Raw genomic sequence first — 17,935 nt, 5'->3', positions numbered from 1 at the left:
CTGAAGTGAGTGTTAAATATTATAAACCATAAAACGTTACCATAAACATCACAAATGCACATGGAGACTTAGCTTCATTTTTTTTCCCTTTACGAAACTCAGGCTGGTAGGGATGTAGGTCTGGAAAACGGCCTCGGGGCCAAGAACTCCTCTCCCAGAAATAACGGAGCCTTTGGTTCATCTGCCATCTAGCTCCGGAGCTAGGTGTCTGTGCATGAGGCCCTCTGGGGGTCCAGCCTCAATTCCCAGAGGTGGAGACTTGTCCCCCATTTAAAGAAAGAAAAGTTCCGGCCACAAAAGCACCACATATAAGGATTTCTTTATCGTTGATAATCGCTACAGAATTTCACATTCAAAACAAAGCTCTTCGCAAGGACCACACAGACTGGTCTGCAAGTAAAATATGATTTACGCAAACAAAACCCACGAAAAACCCGAACGGATGGCTGTCCCAGGGGGGTGCAGAGATAGGACAGAGATTGCTGGCTGCACTCAGAGGCCAGGTCTTCCGAGGAGAAGTGCCAGGAGGGCCCAGGTGGTGACCACGCCACAGACCCTGCAAGACAGAGAGGTCAGCAGTCCTGGACGGCGGTGGGCTGTGTGAGAACGGGCAGGTCCAAAGCACAGACACGCAGACCCCCACCCTGCTCACCCAGACGTTCCCGTCTTCCCATCATTCTCCCAGCGTGAACTTCTGCCTTGAGGGCAGAATGGCTCTGAGACACACGCAGATAAGTCATTTTTCTAGTGATTTACATCAGAGGTTGACAGATGGAAAAAAGACTGCCTAGGAGCCAAACATTTTTCTTCATGCGTGCGGTTTTCTATAGATATGGCTCCCAACCAGCAAGCCAAAATCCTCAGAGCAATTCCATCCAGAGCCAAAAACCCTGATTCAGACTCGACCCTGCTCCAGTCGGTCCATGATCCCTCTTCAGGGCCCCATTCTGCCACCACGCAGTCCAAGCCCCACCTGGACAGTCTGCCCGCCTGGCTCCCCAGCCCTCTGTGTTCTCTGCAGGCTGCCTCACACAGAGCCAAACGTCCCACCGCTCCTGAAAATTTCCAGCCACCCACAGCTTCTCCCACAGCCCTTCCCCACAGCCCTCCCCTCCATCGGGCCCACGTTCCTCCCCAGCCTCTCCTCGTGGTCTGCTCACGGCCCCTCGATTTACCAGAGGCTCCCCACTCAAGGGCCTCTGCTCCACTGCCAGGACAGTCCGCCCCAGTGCTCTCCCTGGCTCATTCCCTTACCTCCTTGGAGACTTTAATGGGGTCCCCATCTTCTCCGTCAACGAGTAACCCCCCCCTTCTGACCCCTCACTCCCACCTCCTGACCTGTTCTTGTTTCTAATAAACACTTGTCACCTGATCTATCCTGCAATTCACTAGTTTGCTGTTACCTCCCACTGGAGCAGGAGTTCTAGGACAGCAGGGATTTTGTTTTATTCGTTGATGAAGCCTAGAACCTACGACAGTACCCAACACAGCGGACGTTCAATAAATGCCCGTCCAGCGTTACTGAAGGAGCTTCAGGTCGCCATACTTGTCAATGACCCCTTTACAACACATTAGTGGGGCGCCTGGGGGGCTCCGTCGGTTGAGCTTCCAACTCTTGGTTTTGGCTCGGGCTGTGATCTCAGGGTCATGAGATGGAGCCCCGCATCATGTGTGCTCTGCGCTCAGTGGGGAATCTGCTTCAGATTCTCTCTCCCTCTCCCCCTGCCCCTCCCTCCACTCGTTTCACTCTCAAATAAATGCATCTTTAAACACCCACACACCAGCTAGTGAACTCTGCTCCACTCAGCCCCGGCTGGGACCTCATCGTGGTTCCGATCACTTACTGTAACAGGCAGTTGATGTTCGGGGAGTGCCTCCAGTACCGGTACAGGGAGACCTGCAGGGTGGGGTGGCCCCTGTACTCCTTCAGGATGCTCCGAGCACTGCCAAGAGACGTTCTTAGGTCAGGCGTTCGAGTATCAGACCTGCTGCTCCAAGCAGGCTCCAAGATGCCGCAAAGAGATGGGGCAGCTGTGGGGCATGGGGACAGGCAGAGAGCCGAGGCACCTACTCCTTAAACTTATTGGTCAAGAGCAGGAACTGGCTCCTCGAGAGTCGCCGCACATCGAACTTGCAGAGATTCTGAAACTCCCAATAGACCTGCTGCTCGCTGACCTCAGGCCACCTCCGGACATGAAGGAGGAGGATGGGAGGTCGGATACTGGGGCAATCTGGACCCGAAAAATTCTAGAAGGCAGGGAGAAGAAGAGAGGAGATTTTCTGCGATTCCTACAGACAACCTACCTGGTTTGAAAATACTGGGAGGGTAGGAGAGGCTCTGGGCTGGAAGGGGACAGAAGGAATGTGCGCACACATGTCGGTTTGGGCAGGAAGACACAGGAAAAGAACAAGCCTCGCAGGGGCGGGGGCACCCTCTTCTCTCTGGTTTTGCTTGTTATCAGACCACCTCTGAGAGATTCCCGAGAAAACCAGGCTGCTTCCCAGCACACGCCTCTGAGGAGGGGAAAGGAGCAAAACAAAGGCTACTCACAATCTTAGGGACCCCGGCTCGGATAAGATTCACCTGGTTCACATAGGGAGCCAGCAAGTCGAGGTACAGAGGGAAGGAGGGCTCAGGCATGGGGCCGGCACTACAGGGACAGAGAAAACCCCAAAGCATTCAGGCACACCAGCGGTCAAGCATGGTCCTCAGCCACAGAGAAGGGTCTGGGGACGGAACAGAGGAGGGCACCACCTCAGAGCACTCTCCCTCTTCCTCCCTCCAAATCGGTGGGCTTCCCCCACCGACCAATCCCACAGATCACTCTCCAGGGCCGCAGCCAGAGCAGAGGTGCCAGTGGTCACCATCTGCCAGTGACACCTGGGTAAAGATTCCTTGACAAACATCAGCCATGGGCTCAGAGAATTAGTGAGAGGCCACGGTCCAAAGGTCCACTTGACAGGACATCAGCCTCGATCCCAAATGGCCATCCCTCGGCCCTCGTTCTAGCGTGCCCTGCCTCCATGCAGACATGACCACACACTGGAGCCCAGGTCCGGGGGGAAGCAAAGGCCTCGGACCAGGCAGGCCTGGGCCGCTATGGAACTTCTCTACACCTAAGACGGTGTTTAGGTCAGGAGGATTAGAACACAAGGATGGAAGGCACCCATGTGCACGGCATGGGGGGCTCGCCTGCTACTAGGGGCCTTCCCCGTCTGGCACACGTGTACCTCCCAGTCAGCACTCAGATGCTGTCAAAGCACAGGGAAGAGGGAGAGGGGACACATTTCTTATTTAAGTTATAAGCATCAAATCAATAGGTCAGAGAGTATTTCTATGCATAACAGCCATTACTAAAATGAAAATACCAAATAGATTAGTCCAAAATTATTAATTTCATTAGTCTGAAAAGTCAGCCTCAAAGACCCTGTTAAAATTTTGACTCGCTCCTCCGCCAGGCCTAATCCTATTTAACCAAGGTCAGTGTCTAGAACACATATTCCGAGTGTGGCACTGAGACCTAGGAGCCTGGTGCTGTAGGCATCAAGGAAGATGTTGCCATGCGGAAATGCATTTAAGATTCCAATTTGGGATTTTAAGAATGTCTCCCCTGTATGCCTTATTCCAGTCACTACCCTTCTCCTCAGCCTGACTGTGTGGACCGTAAGGATGTGCCCTCTCACCTCACTGTGATTTCCATGGTTACGAGAAGCAGGTGGGTAACCGACAAAGCCAGCCTACCACACTGGGAAGCACCGAGGCAGGTGTGAGGCCCTGCACCTGACCTTATTGCCTTGGCCTCCTGGCACTTGAATTTTCCCAGTGCTGACACAGGGGCCCCGGGCCAGCACAGAGGGGGCCGTAGGAAAGGCCATCCCACAGAGGAGCGGCAACTGCTCAGTCAGGGACCGTCTCTGCACCACAACATTCTGCACCCTCCCATCTTTGGGAGAGCCACAGGAACCCGGAGGTCTTAGCTTACAGCCAGGGCTCAGGAAATCAGACCACTGTTTGCGAACAGGAGGGAAGGAACACTCACCCATGTACTCTCCACAGGAGCAAGTGTGCCACTTTCAGAAGAACTGGGGGGAAAAGCTAGAGATGTAATACACGTCCAGGCTCAACCAGATCACCCCATCAAAGTACGCACACTCCTGCTTTATTTCTGTTACATGCAACCCACCTCGGAATAAATGCAGCGCCTCGGGATGATGGGGGCTTACCACAAATAAAGCAGGAGACCCTTTTTGGAGGACAACAACTCTCACCTGATCCACAGAGGAAGGCATCGTACGCAGCCTCGTGGGGGTACTTGGTCTCAACTGAAGCAGCGTTCCAGAAGCAGGAGAGAGAGTGGACCGGCCGTCAGAACGTGGCCTGGACAGGGAGTCTTTTCCCCCCCGCCAGCTGCACACCCGTGCTGGCCGTGCGCACACCACCGACAACCACCATCCCTCCAGAGATGTGTGTGCCCTTCTCCCCACCCACACCTGTCTTCACCCCGGTCCCCCACAGTGGCAGGAAGCCAAGGGAGAGAGCCTCCCGGCAGGCCAGCCACATGTCCAAGGGGAGCCAGTGAGCCTTCTGGGATGGCTCCTTTGTAAGGGGGGCGGGTACATGGAGCACAGAGAGGAAAACGATGGAGCACCCCACACGGCCCTCCCATGCCCCTGCCCGTGGGGAGGCCAGGCCTCTGCTCTGGCACCTCAGGACTTTGCCGACCGTGGAGCAGCTTCTGCTCGCAGGAACATACCGTATTTCTCACACTTGCTTGCGTGAATGACCTCTGGCCCAGAATTTTTAGTAGGATTCAAGTCGCTAGTAGAGAAGAAAAACAGGATAAGGAATATTCCCTGCAAATAAGCCCTTCTTGGTCTCTCCTCACCCCAGTAATGCAAGTAAAAGGGTCCTCGGGACGGGGGTGCCTTTTTAAAAAAAAGACAAACAGGAAGAGGCAGGTAGGGTCTTGCTAGGCAGGCCCAGGGCAGGTGAGGGGGCACAGCCGGGCGGGAGGCTGCAGCACCTGCCACACGCCGAGCCGGAGCCAAGCTACCGGGACACGCTGGACCCCGGCTCCACCCGCAGAGTGACCCGCGGCCCAGAGGGCAGCTGCAGGGCCGGCCCCGCTGCTGCAGCGCCCAATCATGCAGGGAGCACCGGAGGATAGGGAGGCCGCGGGCAGGAGGGGGGGAAGGCTTCCTGAAGCAGGCGGTACCACAGGAGTCCCGAACCACAGGGACTCGCTCGGCTTTGAGCCCCGGGGAGGTGTCTGGCATTTGGAGCCCAAAGAACGTACAACGGCAGCGAGGGAAAGGGAGCGAGGCCCGACGGGCGCTGCCGAGGCGAGCGGTGTGGCCGAAGCCCCCGTGGGAAGGGCAAGGGCCACTAAAAGAGCTCAGGTGATCTGTGGTGGGGAGGCTTCAGAAACACCGGGAAGAACGACCCAAAACCTGGCCCAGTCAGGTTCACGTGTTCAAAAGATCATTGCAGCGGCGGTGAGCAAAGAGCCAGGACAGGCCATGGGACACGCTGGGGCCTCTGTCATCCCTGCAATGAGAGCGGCCGGGGCGAAGGCAAGGAAGCTGGGCACGCAGGGGAGGGCAGACCTGACAGACCCCAGAGACGCTCAGGGCGTCCGACACACAGGAGTCCGCGGGCGAGACGGTGTGGCCGGCCCGGCCCCGGCTCTGACACGGCTGGTGACGCTCAAGGAGGAAACCTTCCCTTTGTTTCCGACAAAACCTCTTAGAGCCTCCGTCTGTGCCGAGGCCTCTGCACCGCCAGTCTCCACCCGTCCAGTGCGTGTGCCCATCCGGTTCCAGGCCAAACGCAGGCCTGGGTCCAAGTCCCTCCCGCGTGCGAGCACCTCATCTCCACGGCCACCTCGAGCTCCCCTCAGGTCACAGGCGGTACGACGGAGGCTCAGAGAGATTCAGGCGTCCTCTCAAGGTTGCTCACAAGCCAGTGGGTGGCAAAGCCGGGCTTCCAACCCAAGCAGTCTCGTTTCAGAGCCTGTGTGTTTCCAGCAAACCCCTCACGTGGGCACACGACTCTCAGCACAGCCCCTGGGGCCATAAGGACTTGGCAAGGTGCCAGGCAGAGGTGGGTTTGAGGACCGAGAACGATGCCACGTTAAAGGTGCTCATGGCCATGTGGGCCGGAAGGCCTGGTGGCCAGGCAGTGAGTGAGGGCGTGTCCTGGAGATCTAAACGGTCACGGGCAGGCGGAGCTGAGGCTAAGGCAGTGGATTCGGTCACCCAGGGACACAGTGACGAGCAAGAAGGGGGCCAAGGAGGGACCCTGGAGGGACTTAAGGGCTGGGCAGAAGAACAAGAGCCCACAAGGAATGGGCTGAAGAAACAAAACCCACCAGAAATTCAGAAATCCAGGGAAGGGTAGCACCAAAGCACAGGAGGGGAGGCCAAGGGTGCCGGGCGCCGGAGAGCAGTCCCCACACCCGCTCCACGTGCCTCCCATGCGTCGGCCCCTCGGCTGAGATGACAGTCTGCACCGGACAAGCTCACGAGCGAGTTCCGCGAGGGAAGAGAACCCGACCTCCGTGGGCCACGGCCTCACAGAGATCCCTGAAGAGACAGGTCGCCAAGAGAAGGAAGACCGTGTAGAGAGCGCGGAGTCGGGAGGGGGCTCTGCAGTTTCTGAGCCAGGAGAACAAGGCTGATGGCGAGGGAGTGGAGAGGGCCAGGCTGGAGGCCCCGCCAGGGACACTGCCCAGCCATCGGAGGGAGGACCACGGGGCTGAAGGCTGGAAGGAGGGCGGAGGGCAGCCCTTCCTGCCTGGGCCCCGCGCACAGGAGGCGCTCAAGTGTGCTGCTGCTGGACAGACCCTGACAAAGACAAGCCGCAAATGTCTGGAGGGGAGGGCAGGGAGTGAGGCTGCCTGCATTTGGCCTCTTATTGTCTTCCTGGAAATGGGGACCTGGGGGGAGGAGGGGAGGGGGGACATTGGAGGAAGGAGAAGAGCAAGCACAAGGACCTAGAGGAGACTACCACACACTGCACTGGGCAGGGCCATGCAGGTGGTCAGAGGACTGTCACCAACAGACCCACAGACCCGTTCTCCTTTCACAAAGGTGTCACCTTCAGCTGCCACGATGCCTCTTCATGGCTGGGGTTTGCTGGTCCTACCAGCTGGTGGGGAGGGAGCAGAGACGCCCCCAGACCCCGGTGCTCCCAGGCACTGTGTGTCTCCACCAGCACCAGCACGTACCCAGGCCACAGTGGGTTCAGGGCTGTGAGGGGAGGTGGGAGCTGCTTCTCCTACAGAAAGGTCAGGGTTGTCCCTAGCACTGGGGTCATTCATTCACTCAAGTTTTTGGGGCGCGCCATTCGGCCCCACGGCAGGCCCGTGAGAAACACCAGGGTCCGAGAGGAAAACAGCCCACTCTGCTGGAGCTTATCGCGCCCGCAATCAGACACAAATCAAGAGAAACGAAACCCCGCCCACCAGATCCGCCACATAATCCAACAGCTGCAGGTATTCTATGGGTTCCTGCCCCTCTAGACCGGGGTACCACCTCAGCACCGGGAACACCATGTGCTGGGGAAGTCTCGGCTGTCGGGGGCTGTTCCCATGCATCCTGGCCTCTACTCACCAGAAACCAGTACAGCCCCCACTTGTAACAACCCAAAATGCCTCACCATTGCCAGACGTGTCCTGGGGAATAAAATCCACCCCCTCCCCCACTGAGAACCCCTGCTCTACCAGCTCAAAAAAACAAAACAAAACCACTAGAGGCTTCCTTACCTGTTTAGGACTTCATAAACTTCTGAAAGATTTGAAACCCTTGGGAAATTCAGTTCCTAAAATTACGGAAAACAAAGCAGGGAAAATATCTGCCTTGGGTATTACCAAATGGCCATTAAAAGAACCTGGAAAATAATCCCTATAAACCCCCCTTTCTATTCAAACACAAGTGTCCTTATTCCTGGATCAGGATGTCCAGGCACCTAGTAATCTTGGGCTTCCTAGAAGGCACCCAAAAACCAAAGCTGGAAAACTGCAACAACTCCTACCACCTTCCTGCAAAGACACGTGTTTAAGGGGTTCCATAAATGCACGCCTCCAGAGCGCCAGGCCATGGCCAAGGACACACGCAGGACACTAGGCGCTCTGAGAACCAGGGTCACCCTAGAGCTCATCCTGTGTGGCAAGGAGTCCACATGGGTCCTCCCAGCTTCATGCTAGGACTGCGCCACATGGACGCGAGCGGCATCACAGCAGCGTGCAGGAGCTGGAAACCAGGGAGCTACAGTAAGGAACGTGCTCCGGACAAGGACGTACCAAGCAACCCAGCGCCGTTTCTGTGGCTCCCTTACTGAATAACTGACCTCAAGTAACCAGCTTCAGGCTTCAAAACACTGATCTGATTCCCCTTTCTCTGTTCCTCAGTTTAACTTCGAAGAAGCATTTAAGCCAGTTGGGTGCCTCCCTTCTCCATGTGTGGTTCACGCCCTAACTACACAAGACACCGGGGAGCTTTTGAAATACCTCTCCCCATCCCTCTAAACCACAGGAAGCTGGTGGAGGGACCCAGGTGTCAGGCTTTGGCCTCCCAGGTGATCGTAACACCCTCAGGGTGGAAAACCCATGACCTTATGCCTCGGTAAAGGTTTTTCAGAGCCTCCTCCACCCGGATGCTCCTTGAGCTGGTGCGAATACTCCTCACCCAAACCTCAAGTCCTGGCACGAGTGTTCTGCGGAATGCTTATTTAGACCAGACAAGCTCCATATAACTCATTCATAACATGGGAACTTGAATGAGGCAAGGAAAACACTCAGAAGCTAACAGGATAACCCAATGCTAAAACACAAAGGAAGTGAATGCTGGTTGTAAAATATGAGAGAAGGATTCCAGGAATGATGTTTAAAAAGAGACAAAGTGACGTGTGACTGGGACAAAGCAGTCCTTAACCCAAAGCAGTCCCATTCATTACCTTCCAGATATCCTTGGTCACGTTCTTGGTGTCAATGAGAACAGGAAATAGGTTGTGGATATTCAGCTTAAATTGATCATAGCTTTCTGAAGGGAAAGACCAGACAGAAGGGAGTTTATTGGTAAACATGGAGAGGAAGGCTCTCCAACCTAGCTTGTCACCAACATTAACAAAGAAAGCAAACAAAATGGGAATTAAAAACATCCTTTCTACTAAATTATTAAGAACTGACAGATCTCAAACCGACCTGCCATCACCATTCATGGTGGTTAAAGCCAAATGCTTTCCATTAAATCCAGGATATTGTCTATGTGTCAACATTAATGTAGTTTGCAGGGTTCTAACCAACGGAAAAAAGGAGAAAAAAGTGCTATTGAAAAGGCAGATACTGAATCGTCACTTGTAAGGGACTATTCAGAGAAGATCCGAGAAAAATCAACTAAAAATTGAGTGAAGTGCCCTGATAAATAAGCCAATCGATAGCTTAAGTCCTTACCAAAGGCCTGCCTAAATACAGTTGAAAGAGGTTTGTTGCGAACCCAACCAACACAAGCCTTGCTCTCCTCATCCCACTCCCCAGACAAGCACTTTCCAGGCCTTTCCTCTGGGTGTTTGCTCCCAGATCGCTCAAAACGCAGCACTGTGCTGTGGGCGATTTCCCCAGTTTGTGGCACCTGGAGGACAGCCTGACTCCTGACTCACCCCTGGGCCTGCACCTCCTCGCTCTCGCAGGACCAAGCCACATTCCCCCCCCCCTTTCCTTTCTTACCTAGCTCTTGTTCTCCCAGCAATTTTGTTTTGTTGTCTTAGTTTTTCTGGTCATGGCTTATTAGCTTTACCCCTACTTCTCCTCCAATTTCCTCAATACGCTCAAACTGAGGTGTGTTGTCAATTCAATTCTTGGGGAAATCTTAGAACAGTCTCACCCTCTTCATCTAGACAGCATACGTTACTTCATTTAATGCCTCGATAGGAGAATGTTGGTACCACCGGAGCTCACACATGTAACAAGGGGTGGAATGAGGACCCAAGCATGGCTCCCGAGTCCATACTTTTAACGGCTACACTACCCTGTTGTACATGCAACCAGGGCACCATCAGTCATGGAAAAGTATGGCCCAGCCACAAGACAAGGCCACACAGCCACTGATATGGCATTTATTAGATCAAGGACACAAATGCTTTGGGTAAGTGGAAATAAAGCCAAACATAAAATCAACTAGGTAGTGTGAGCTAATTTGTGAGAACCCACAGAGGAAAAGGCAAAGTGTTAGGATTATAGCCGAGATCGAAGGAAGCTTCTCTCCTGCTCACATTTCTGATTTTGCAAGGTATTGTATGAGGACCTGGGACATCTTCCATAATGGGGGCCGGAGCGTCCACTCAGATGTACAGTTTTCTGCCAGAACGGCACCTGGCTTCCACTCCGGGAAAATGGGAACAGGCACAGAGGTCCTAGGACTCTGCAGAAGCCCGCGGACTGCGGGGAGACAGACAGGACGACTCCGGCCCACACCCCCTCACAAGGCGGCAAGTGAAGACAGACAAGGCGATGGCAGGTGTGCCCGTACCTGGGAGCGGCCGGAAGAACTTCTCATGAAGGTGCAGCAGATCCATCATCATGTTGTGGCCCACCAGGGGCTACTTGGAGGGATCAACAGGGGGTAGAGAGGAGGTTTAAAAACAGGCATCCAAGGTGAACATGCTCTCACAGAGGGGGTAACCTGAGAACCCACGGCGATCCTACCACATAGCAGTCCACCCCCTTCACCCCACCCTCATGAGAGGTGGCCTGACGGCTCCAATGCCGGGATGACGAGAAGGGTGCAGGAGGGCTGTGGGGCAGGGCGTCCATGCTGGGGGTTTAAACTGAAGAACTTCCCCCAGCAGTCCCAGGTCAGCTAGTAGTGAAGCGGCCCTGTGCCCAACAGGGGGAAAGGAACTGCAGGGTTTTATGAGGACACTGTCCCAGCTTACCCATCACCATTTGGGGAAAGCGGGCTAGATCTAGAAAGCCAGTTACTGACAGGAAAGAACCACTTATCTCAAGGAATTTTATTTTTGTTGGAGGACCCAGGATACTTCTATAGCCAGATATACAAATGACTACTAGAGGGCAAGAAAAGAGATTTTTCCAACCTTCTGGGCTTTCACCAGCATCTGGAAAAACAATGAAAAACCCCTGGCAGAGAGAAGAATTTTCTCCTTCCAACAGCTCGCTCGATCACAGGAGGTGTTCTCAAGATACCAGCGATGTTGTTTACTCACTTTTTTCACTAATATCTGAGACAAAAGTAGAGACAAGTTCTCTGAATCCTGGGTTCCTGGGAACAAAGCCAAAGAAGCGGTTCCTCTCAAAAGGAGAGGAGAAAAGACAAGAGAAAGCCTTTCACAGAGGCCAGATTGGGTGGAATGAGTGAGAATGGAGCCGCTCGGACCACCTGTTCACAGGTGGGAACTCACCCCCTGGTCTCTCAGGACTGTCCAGATGTCGGGGAGGGCCTGCCTCAGTACCAGCTGGACCTCAAAGGCCTGGAAGCCTGTGGCAAGGAAACACAAGGCTCGCACAGAACCACCCAGACAGCAGTTCACCTTCCCCTCAGGAGAAGGAGGGTTTGAGAGATGCATGGAGACAATGGAGAGGCAGTTCTTAGGCATACCTAAGCCCAGGAGCCCCCATGACAGGGAGAGCATTCACATCCATTCTCGAAGTTTATCCCAGGGCCACTCTGACACGGACAACCCTGATGAGCCTTTGTGTGGGAGTTATAGCTTTTGACATTCACCGCGTTAGAACAGCGTACATTAAACAGTGTAAAGTTCTCTTTTAAAATAATAAACCCATTACGCTGCTGCCTGTAATTTTGTAACGTCATGTATTAGTTACATGAAAAATGTTAGTTTTTGGAGTTACTCAAATCTTCTGATGGTCATACATTTCATGATACACTAGCAATAAAAGACACTTGTACATGTGGCCGCGGACCATCGGAACGGTCTCAGTGTTGGGAAGCTTGTCAAGTTCACAGTGGCAGGCCTGAGTTTTCCAAAATTTTAGTTTTTGATGGAAAGCTCAAATTTTATCACTCGCAAATTCTGCGAGTTATTTTCCTACAAGTGACAGGTTTATTTTTCTCACTTGAGAAAAGCACTGAAAATACCCAAATCAAAATAACCACAGTCCGTTCTTCCGTGTAAAAATGACATTCCATTAAAAGAAAAGGAGCGGATTCAGCTCCCAGCTCAGAAACGCGCACAAGCGCTTTCCTCCCAACAACCACTACACTTCGGTTAGCAACAGCAAGGTTTTACACATATGTATTTTGACACATCGAAATTATAAGATCAGCAAAATGTTGAGATGTAATAAAATTAAGAATTACTACTTCTTTGCCACGAAGGTAGTTCATAAAAACTAGATTTTGTGTTTCTAACCTGGAAGTGGTGACAAAGAACACGAGGGCGGTCAGCAGGGTCTGCGCCAAGGTGCATTTTTACCCCCTGCTCCCCCCCCCAGTACTATCCATGCAAATGCCCGGTGACAACGGCAAGTGACAGCGGAGTGCGATTTTGACAAGACTTTTGACCTTGTGGACCCCTTGGAAAAGGTTTGAGATCCCGGGGGTCCACAAACCAGGCCTAAGGACCACTAATTGAGGGCACGTTCATTGTGATTCCACAGTGTCATGGGGAAACAAAATCCAGAGATGAACAAAAGTAAACATAACACAGGGCTCTCAGGATTGGATAAAAAAGACGACTCTGAATGGAACTGGACTTCGTCAACCTTAAAACTCAAAACAGGTCAAAAAGCCTCCAGCTTCTGAGTTGAGGTCAGAGCTTTATCTAAGCCCAATGACAACACGCCTGCTGAGCCAACGCCCGGCATCCACAGGAAGGAGAGGTATGTGCCCCCCAACCCCTGCACCCGACAGTGACCGGCCCCAACACCCCCTGGCTGGGGGAGCAGCCTCCTGCCTACCAGCAATACCAGGGAGAGTCATCCAGTCGCCCTCCTCCGCCAAGTCCAGCCACCGTGTCACCTCATCGATCACCACCTTGATCTGGTCTTTGTCCAGAGAACTGAAAACGGGCACATGAAAATGGGATGCTGGAGAAAACCACAAGAACCTTAAGACAATGTTAACAAGACAAGAGTTTTGGAGGACTCCAGTTTTAACATTGCGATCTCAGCAACAAAACAGATCCCAAAAAGACTGTTTTCTGAGTCTTGTTCTGTAAGAGAGAGCTAAACACTCGGCTGATAGTCTCCCATCCGATCGCAGGAGCGTGTTCCATCCCTTCCTGCTTCACTGGGATGCCTGGGAGCTAGCCAACACTAAGCACTATGGTCAGGCCTATCTGCTTAATTCAGCTTTTGGGATGAGAAAGCACCATCTGGTGAAATAAGGAAAAGACAGGAACTTCAGTAAGCACGTCTTCTATGTTACAAATATAAGAACACGGTGTTATTTTGAGATGAGGAAAGACTTTTCTCCAACATTTGAAAATAACAGGAGGTTAAAAATTCAAATAGATCTTCTTTAACAAAAAGCTACATTTTTATGTGAAAAACCAAGAATAAGGATTTCAGGGAAGGAAAGAAACCAAAAAAACAAAACAAAACAAAACAAAGACACCACCTCCAGGGGCACCTTGCTGGCTCAGTCAGTGGAATACAAGACTCTTGATCTTGGGATTGTGAGTTCAAGCCCCACATTGGTCGTAGAGCCTACTTACAAAAAAAAAAAAAAAAAATCCTCCAATATTACATAGTCATCTGGACCCAATATTCAGTCATAACATTCGAGTTAAATATCGGTCTAATTTAACTTCCCCACCCCAGATAAAGGCAAAGAATCTAAAGCTCAAAGAGCTGAAAAGACTAGTTCAGCTCCAGACTCTGCCAGCACGGCCTGCCTGGGGCCCAGGGGGCCCTACAATGCTGTCACTCCATCACTCCTGGCCCCAGCTCTATAGCCGTACTGGTTTCGAGTAGGACAACTGGCACTGGGGGGTAAAGAAAAAAGGCAGAGGGACGCCCGGTTGGCTCAGTCAGTTAAGTATCTGCTTTCGGGTCAGGTCATGATCCCAGGATCCTTGGATCGAGCCCCAGATCAGGCTCCCCAGAGCCTGCTTCTTCCTCTCCCTCTGCTGCTCCCCCTGCTTGTGCGCTCTGTCAAATAAATGAATAAAAATCTTTAAAAATAAAGAATTAAAAAAAAAAGAAAAAGAAGAAAAAGGAAAAGTAAAAAACGCAGAGACCCATCCTCAGGAGCACACAGATTCAAGAACACGGGGGAATATGTCCAGGCCAAGGAATGTGACCGGCATGATCAAGGTTACCTGTGATTTACCCCGAGACATCCCCGAGATTGCACCGAAGGCCAGCGTAACATCTCACAGGGAGTCCAACAGAGCCTGCCCCCCCCCCACCGCAGTTCTGGAATGAATCTCCTCCTTTTTCATTTGAGAACTGAGTTAAGAGTCAGTGCCTTTTCTTTATTCCCTTCACTTTTCAACGCAAAAATCATACTCGATGCAGTAGGACGGCTCTCACCGCAGGTGAGGGAAGAGAGCCACCAGCACTTTGGGCTGTTGTGTTTGGTCGATCGCATGCTGCCAGAGCCACCCCCGCTAAAGGTGAGCGCGTGAGGTCACCGTACCTGTACCCGGGAGCCAGCACGCCACAGAGAATCACAAAGCCCCCGGAGAAACAGGCTTTACCTGCGAACTCTCCAGTTGCCAGTCAGGATGTTGTGTTTAATTTTCTTCTCCTGCTCTTCATTCATATATGGGATCCCATTTTTGAGAAACTAGACGGGGAACAAGGAGACTAGTAGAGGCATCCCCTGGGCAGGGGAGCAGAGGGATAGAAACCTTTCTTGTCCAGTTCACGTGGACAGGAAATGGGACTCAGCCTGGGTGGACCAGAGAACCTTTAAAACCTTCCCAATTCCCTCCTCTGCTGCCATACCTTGTTGTAGTCGAAGCCATACTGATTCAAAAACTGAACACTAGAAGCCTGGAAAGTGAATTCTGAATCCAAGATCCCAAATGTCGTCGGGAAGAGAAAGAAGTTACACGAATGGGCTACATACCTATAAAAAAAATAAACGTAAGAAGGAAAAGCCAAAACGGTTTTTAAAATTCTAGGTCACAGAGCAGACGTCAGAGCAGGCTCCTCCTTTCATTTGAGGAGTATTTGAATGTTGGCTATTTCTAGTTCTAACCGGTCCTGGGGCCGGAAGGAAAAAGGCAGAGAGCCTTCCCTCCGGGAAGAGTCTAGCCCCTGTCCTGAGCCCACCGTTCAGCACCACGCATTCTGACTGCTGGTGCCTGGGAGCCACATCACCTCATTACGACACTGTGTTAACTGCGGCCCTCAGGGCGCGGACACAGAAACCGGGAGGGGAGCACCTAAGTGCTGGGATAGGCCCCCAGAAAAGATGCTGCTCCAGGAGAGACCTGGACGAGCCAGAAGCTGCAGGCGGCAGCAGGGTGAAGGGCACAGAAGTAGAGGAGAGGATGGAACGTCCAGGGCCAAAGCTGTTCGGACCCTGAGGCAGAAGTGGGAGGGGAGCAGGTGGAGAAGATCAGTGGGCAAGAGCCAGGTGTTTTGCAAAAGGTCTTCATACGTACTTGTTTGACTCCCCTTCAATACTAGAGAACACAGACAATCCTAGAAGAAAGAGGAGGAAATGAATACCAAAGAAAACCTACCAGAAGAGAGCTTTGGAAAGGAAACGTTTTGAGCAATACTTTGCACCTAAAGATACTGCATACCCTTTGGAATAATCATCTCTTAAAGAAAACAGGGGGCGCCTGAGTGGCTCAGTCAGTTAAGCGTCTGCCTTCTGCTCAGGTCATGGTCCCAGGGTCCTGGGATTGAGCCCCACATGGGTTCCCTGCTCAGCGGGGAGTCTGCTTCTCCCTCTGCTTCTGCTCCTCCCCCCACTCATGCTCTAATAAATTAAATCTTGAAAGAAAGAAAACACAGTCTTGGAACAGGAGAACTATCAAATTGTAATTCACACTGAGATTATTAAAATAGAATGGTGAACGGTTCTTCAAACACAGAATATTGACATTTTTTCTAGTTTTAAAACTAACCAGAGGAAATGCTAAAAACCATGAAGATTTATACATTTAATGGCTTTAAAATGTCCATATTGTTAAAGAGACCCCACACAAAGTGAAGAAGCCTTCAAAGTAGGGCAGGACAACAGAAACATATCTATGTTTCACAGAGTTTTCACAGAGGTCTTACATTTAAGGAAAAAACCACAACAGAATAGCAAAGGACAAAGACAGAGAGCAACAGACACACACAGATGGTCATCATTCACGGAAAAAGCAGGGCTCAGCAAACTCTGCCGAAGTATACCAAATACACATGTACGTACCAGGACAATGACTGCAACTTGTTTTATTACACACAAAAGGTAACCCAAATGTGCATCATCAGGAGACTGAGGCAATCGATATATTCAATTTGAAATACTACGTGACTATTAAAAATGGAGATCTGTTTATGCTGATAAAGATCTCTAAGCGCCATTAGTGAAAAAGGCTGCAGAGCAAGATGCTTATAACATGATCTTGTCTGTAAAAGTTTTCTGTAAACAAAAATCATACGCATTTTCCTTCGAAAGATAGTAGAGACTCCTTCCTATTGATGAACTGAGGCAGGAGAACGGCGCTCCTAAACTACGTTTGCACAGTGTTGGGCCCAAGGGCACGATACAGGCAAAAACCAAACAAGCATCCAAAACCACAGCCAGTCTCTCGGAAAGGGGTCAAGGCTGTTGTAGCAGCAGGATACACAAAGACAACACAAGTATCTCCTTCAGGAACTTGTAACACACGGCCGAGAGGACACTCACCAATCTGACAGATGGTGAACTGCTGAACACTACGGCGGGTCTTTAGATACCACTCCGAGGGCAAGTCAAAAAGACTGTGAAAAAAACAGGCATCTTGTTCCACAGGCAAGGGGAGGGCACAAGGCTCCACAGGCTCGGCGCGGGATGGGCCCCTCTCAACCAGAGGCAAGCCTTTTACCTTGCTACCACTAGGGAAGACTACCAGCATTGAGAGGACAAAGCCCACGTCCCCAGATCCCCCCCCAACGCAAAGTGCTGTCCTGCCCCCTCAATGCCAACACGGGGCCTGCTGAGAAAGAATGGGGACATGGCCAGAACGCTAGGCACAAGGGCCCGGGTGAGCCACCTCCCTGGCTCAGCTGTAAGCCAGCTTTGGCTTTACCTGATCTGCTGGCGGCGGGACAGGTTAGAGCGAAGGCCCGTGAACTCTATGTCCAAACCTGCGGGGCAAAAAAATACAAGAGTCCCCAGATGCAGACCACTGTCACACTCTTCTTGCTGTCAACGCTGCAGGTGGCAGACGTATTCGGCTCACCGTCAGCGCCCATCGGCGCTCAAAAGGCCAGGTGGGATCAAGAAGACGAAAAGGAGAAAGCCAAGGCAAGGACAAGCCAGGCCAGTCATCCCACGGCTCGGCTCCACCTGGGCCACAGCGGGGCCGAGGCCTTAAGTGCTGCTTCACGTCCCACCGCTCTGCCGGGAGAAGGACTCTCCCGCCTTCCGGAGGGGCCCTCTCGGTGCCTCCCGAGGCCTGGCGCCCGTCCAGGCTGGGCCTCACCTTTCCACCCCGTCCAGTCCTCCCTCCCCCTCTCTCCGCAGGCTCGCGCCCGCCAGAGTCATGCAGCCACACAGCCCGGACCCCCCCGCCTTACCCACGAAGTCGGCGCCCAGGACCAGCTCCTGCAGCAGAGGGAGGCTCTGCTCGAACTCGTCGGCGCCCACGTCCATGGCCACGCAGCTCGACCGAGGGCGCCCGCCGTGGCCACGTGCTGCCACCCGCTTCCGCCGCGCCGCCCGCCTTAAGGGCTCGCAAGGCGATTGGCCGCGTGCCGCCACGTGCCCGCCCACAGGCGTCCGCTTGCACACCTCGCCC

At 52.6% G+C, this 17,935-nt stretch overlaps 1 protein-coding gene across 1 annotated transcript in view; it reads right to left on the bottom strand.

Annotated features, from left to right (window-relative positions):
- Positions 1-342: 342 nt before the first annotated feature.
- The window catches only part of PNLDC1 (PARN like, ribonuclease domain containing 1), a 17,970-nt gene continuing 377 nt past the window's right edge, over positions 343-17,935 (bottom strand). Inside the window, exons 3-20 of the mRNA XM_008688556.2 lie at positions 17,225-17,282; positions 16,843-16,916; positions 15,599-15,638; positions 14,934-15,057; positions 14,684-14,772; positions 12,939-13,039; positions 11,420-11,496; positions 11,096-11,239; positions 10,528-10,597; positions 8,957-9,042; positions 7,767-7,822; positions 4,755-4,819; positions 4,270-4,323; positions 4,041-4,083; positions 2,552-2,651; positions 2,072-2,247; positions 1,845-1,943; positions 343-556 (exon numbers count right to left, since the gene is read on the bottom strand). Of these exons, the coding sequence (XP_008686778.1) occupies positions 493-556; positions 1,845-1,943; positions 2,072-2,247; positions 2,552-2,651; positions 4,041-4,083; positions 4,270-4,323; positions 4,755-4,819; positions 7,767-7,822; positions 8,957-9,042; positions 10,528-10,597; positions 11,096-11,239; positions 11,420-11,496; positions 12,939-13,039; positions 14,684-14,772; positions 14,934-15,057; positions 15,599-15,638; positions 16,843-16,916; positions 17,225-17,282 (1,520 nt within the window). The 3' untranslated portion in view covers positions 343-492. The remainder of the gene's footprint in view (positions 557-1,844; positions 1,944-2,071; positions 2,248-2,551; positions 2,652-4,040; positions 4,084-4,269; positions 4,324-4,754; positions 4,820-7,766; positions 7,823-8,956; positions 9,043-10,527; positions 10,598-11,095; positions 11,240-11,419; positions 11,497-12,938; positions 13,040-14,683; positions 14,773-14,933; positions 15,058-15,598; positions 15,639-16,842; positions 16,917-17,224; positions 17,283-17,935) is intronic.

This window comes from Ursus maritimus, unplaced genomic scaffold, assembly GCF_017311325.1.
Source record: "Ursus maritimus isolate PB19 unplaced genomic scaffold, ASM1731132v1 scaffold_13, whole genome shotgun sequence".
NCBI lineage: Eukaryota > Metazoa > Chordata > Mammalia > Carnivora > Ursidae > Ursus > Ursus maritimus.
Note: the sequence above shows the minus strand (reverse complement) of the source record. Positions and strands in the feature narration are given on the sequence as shown.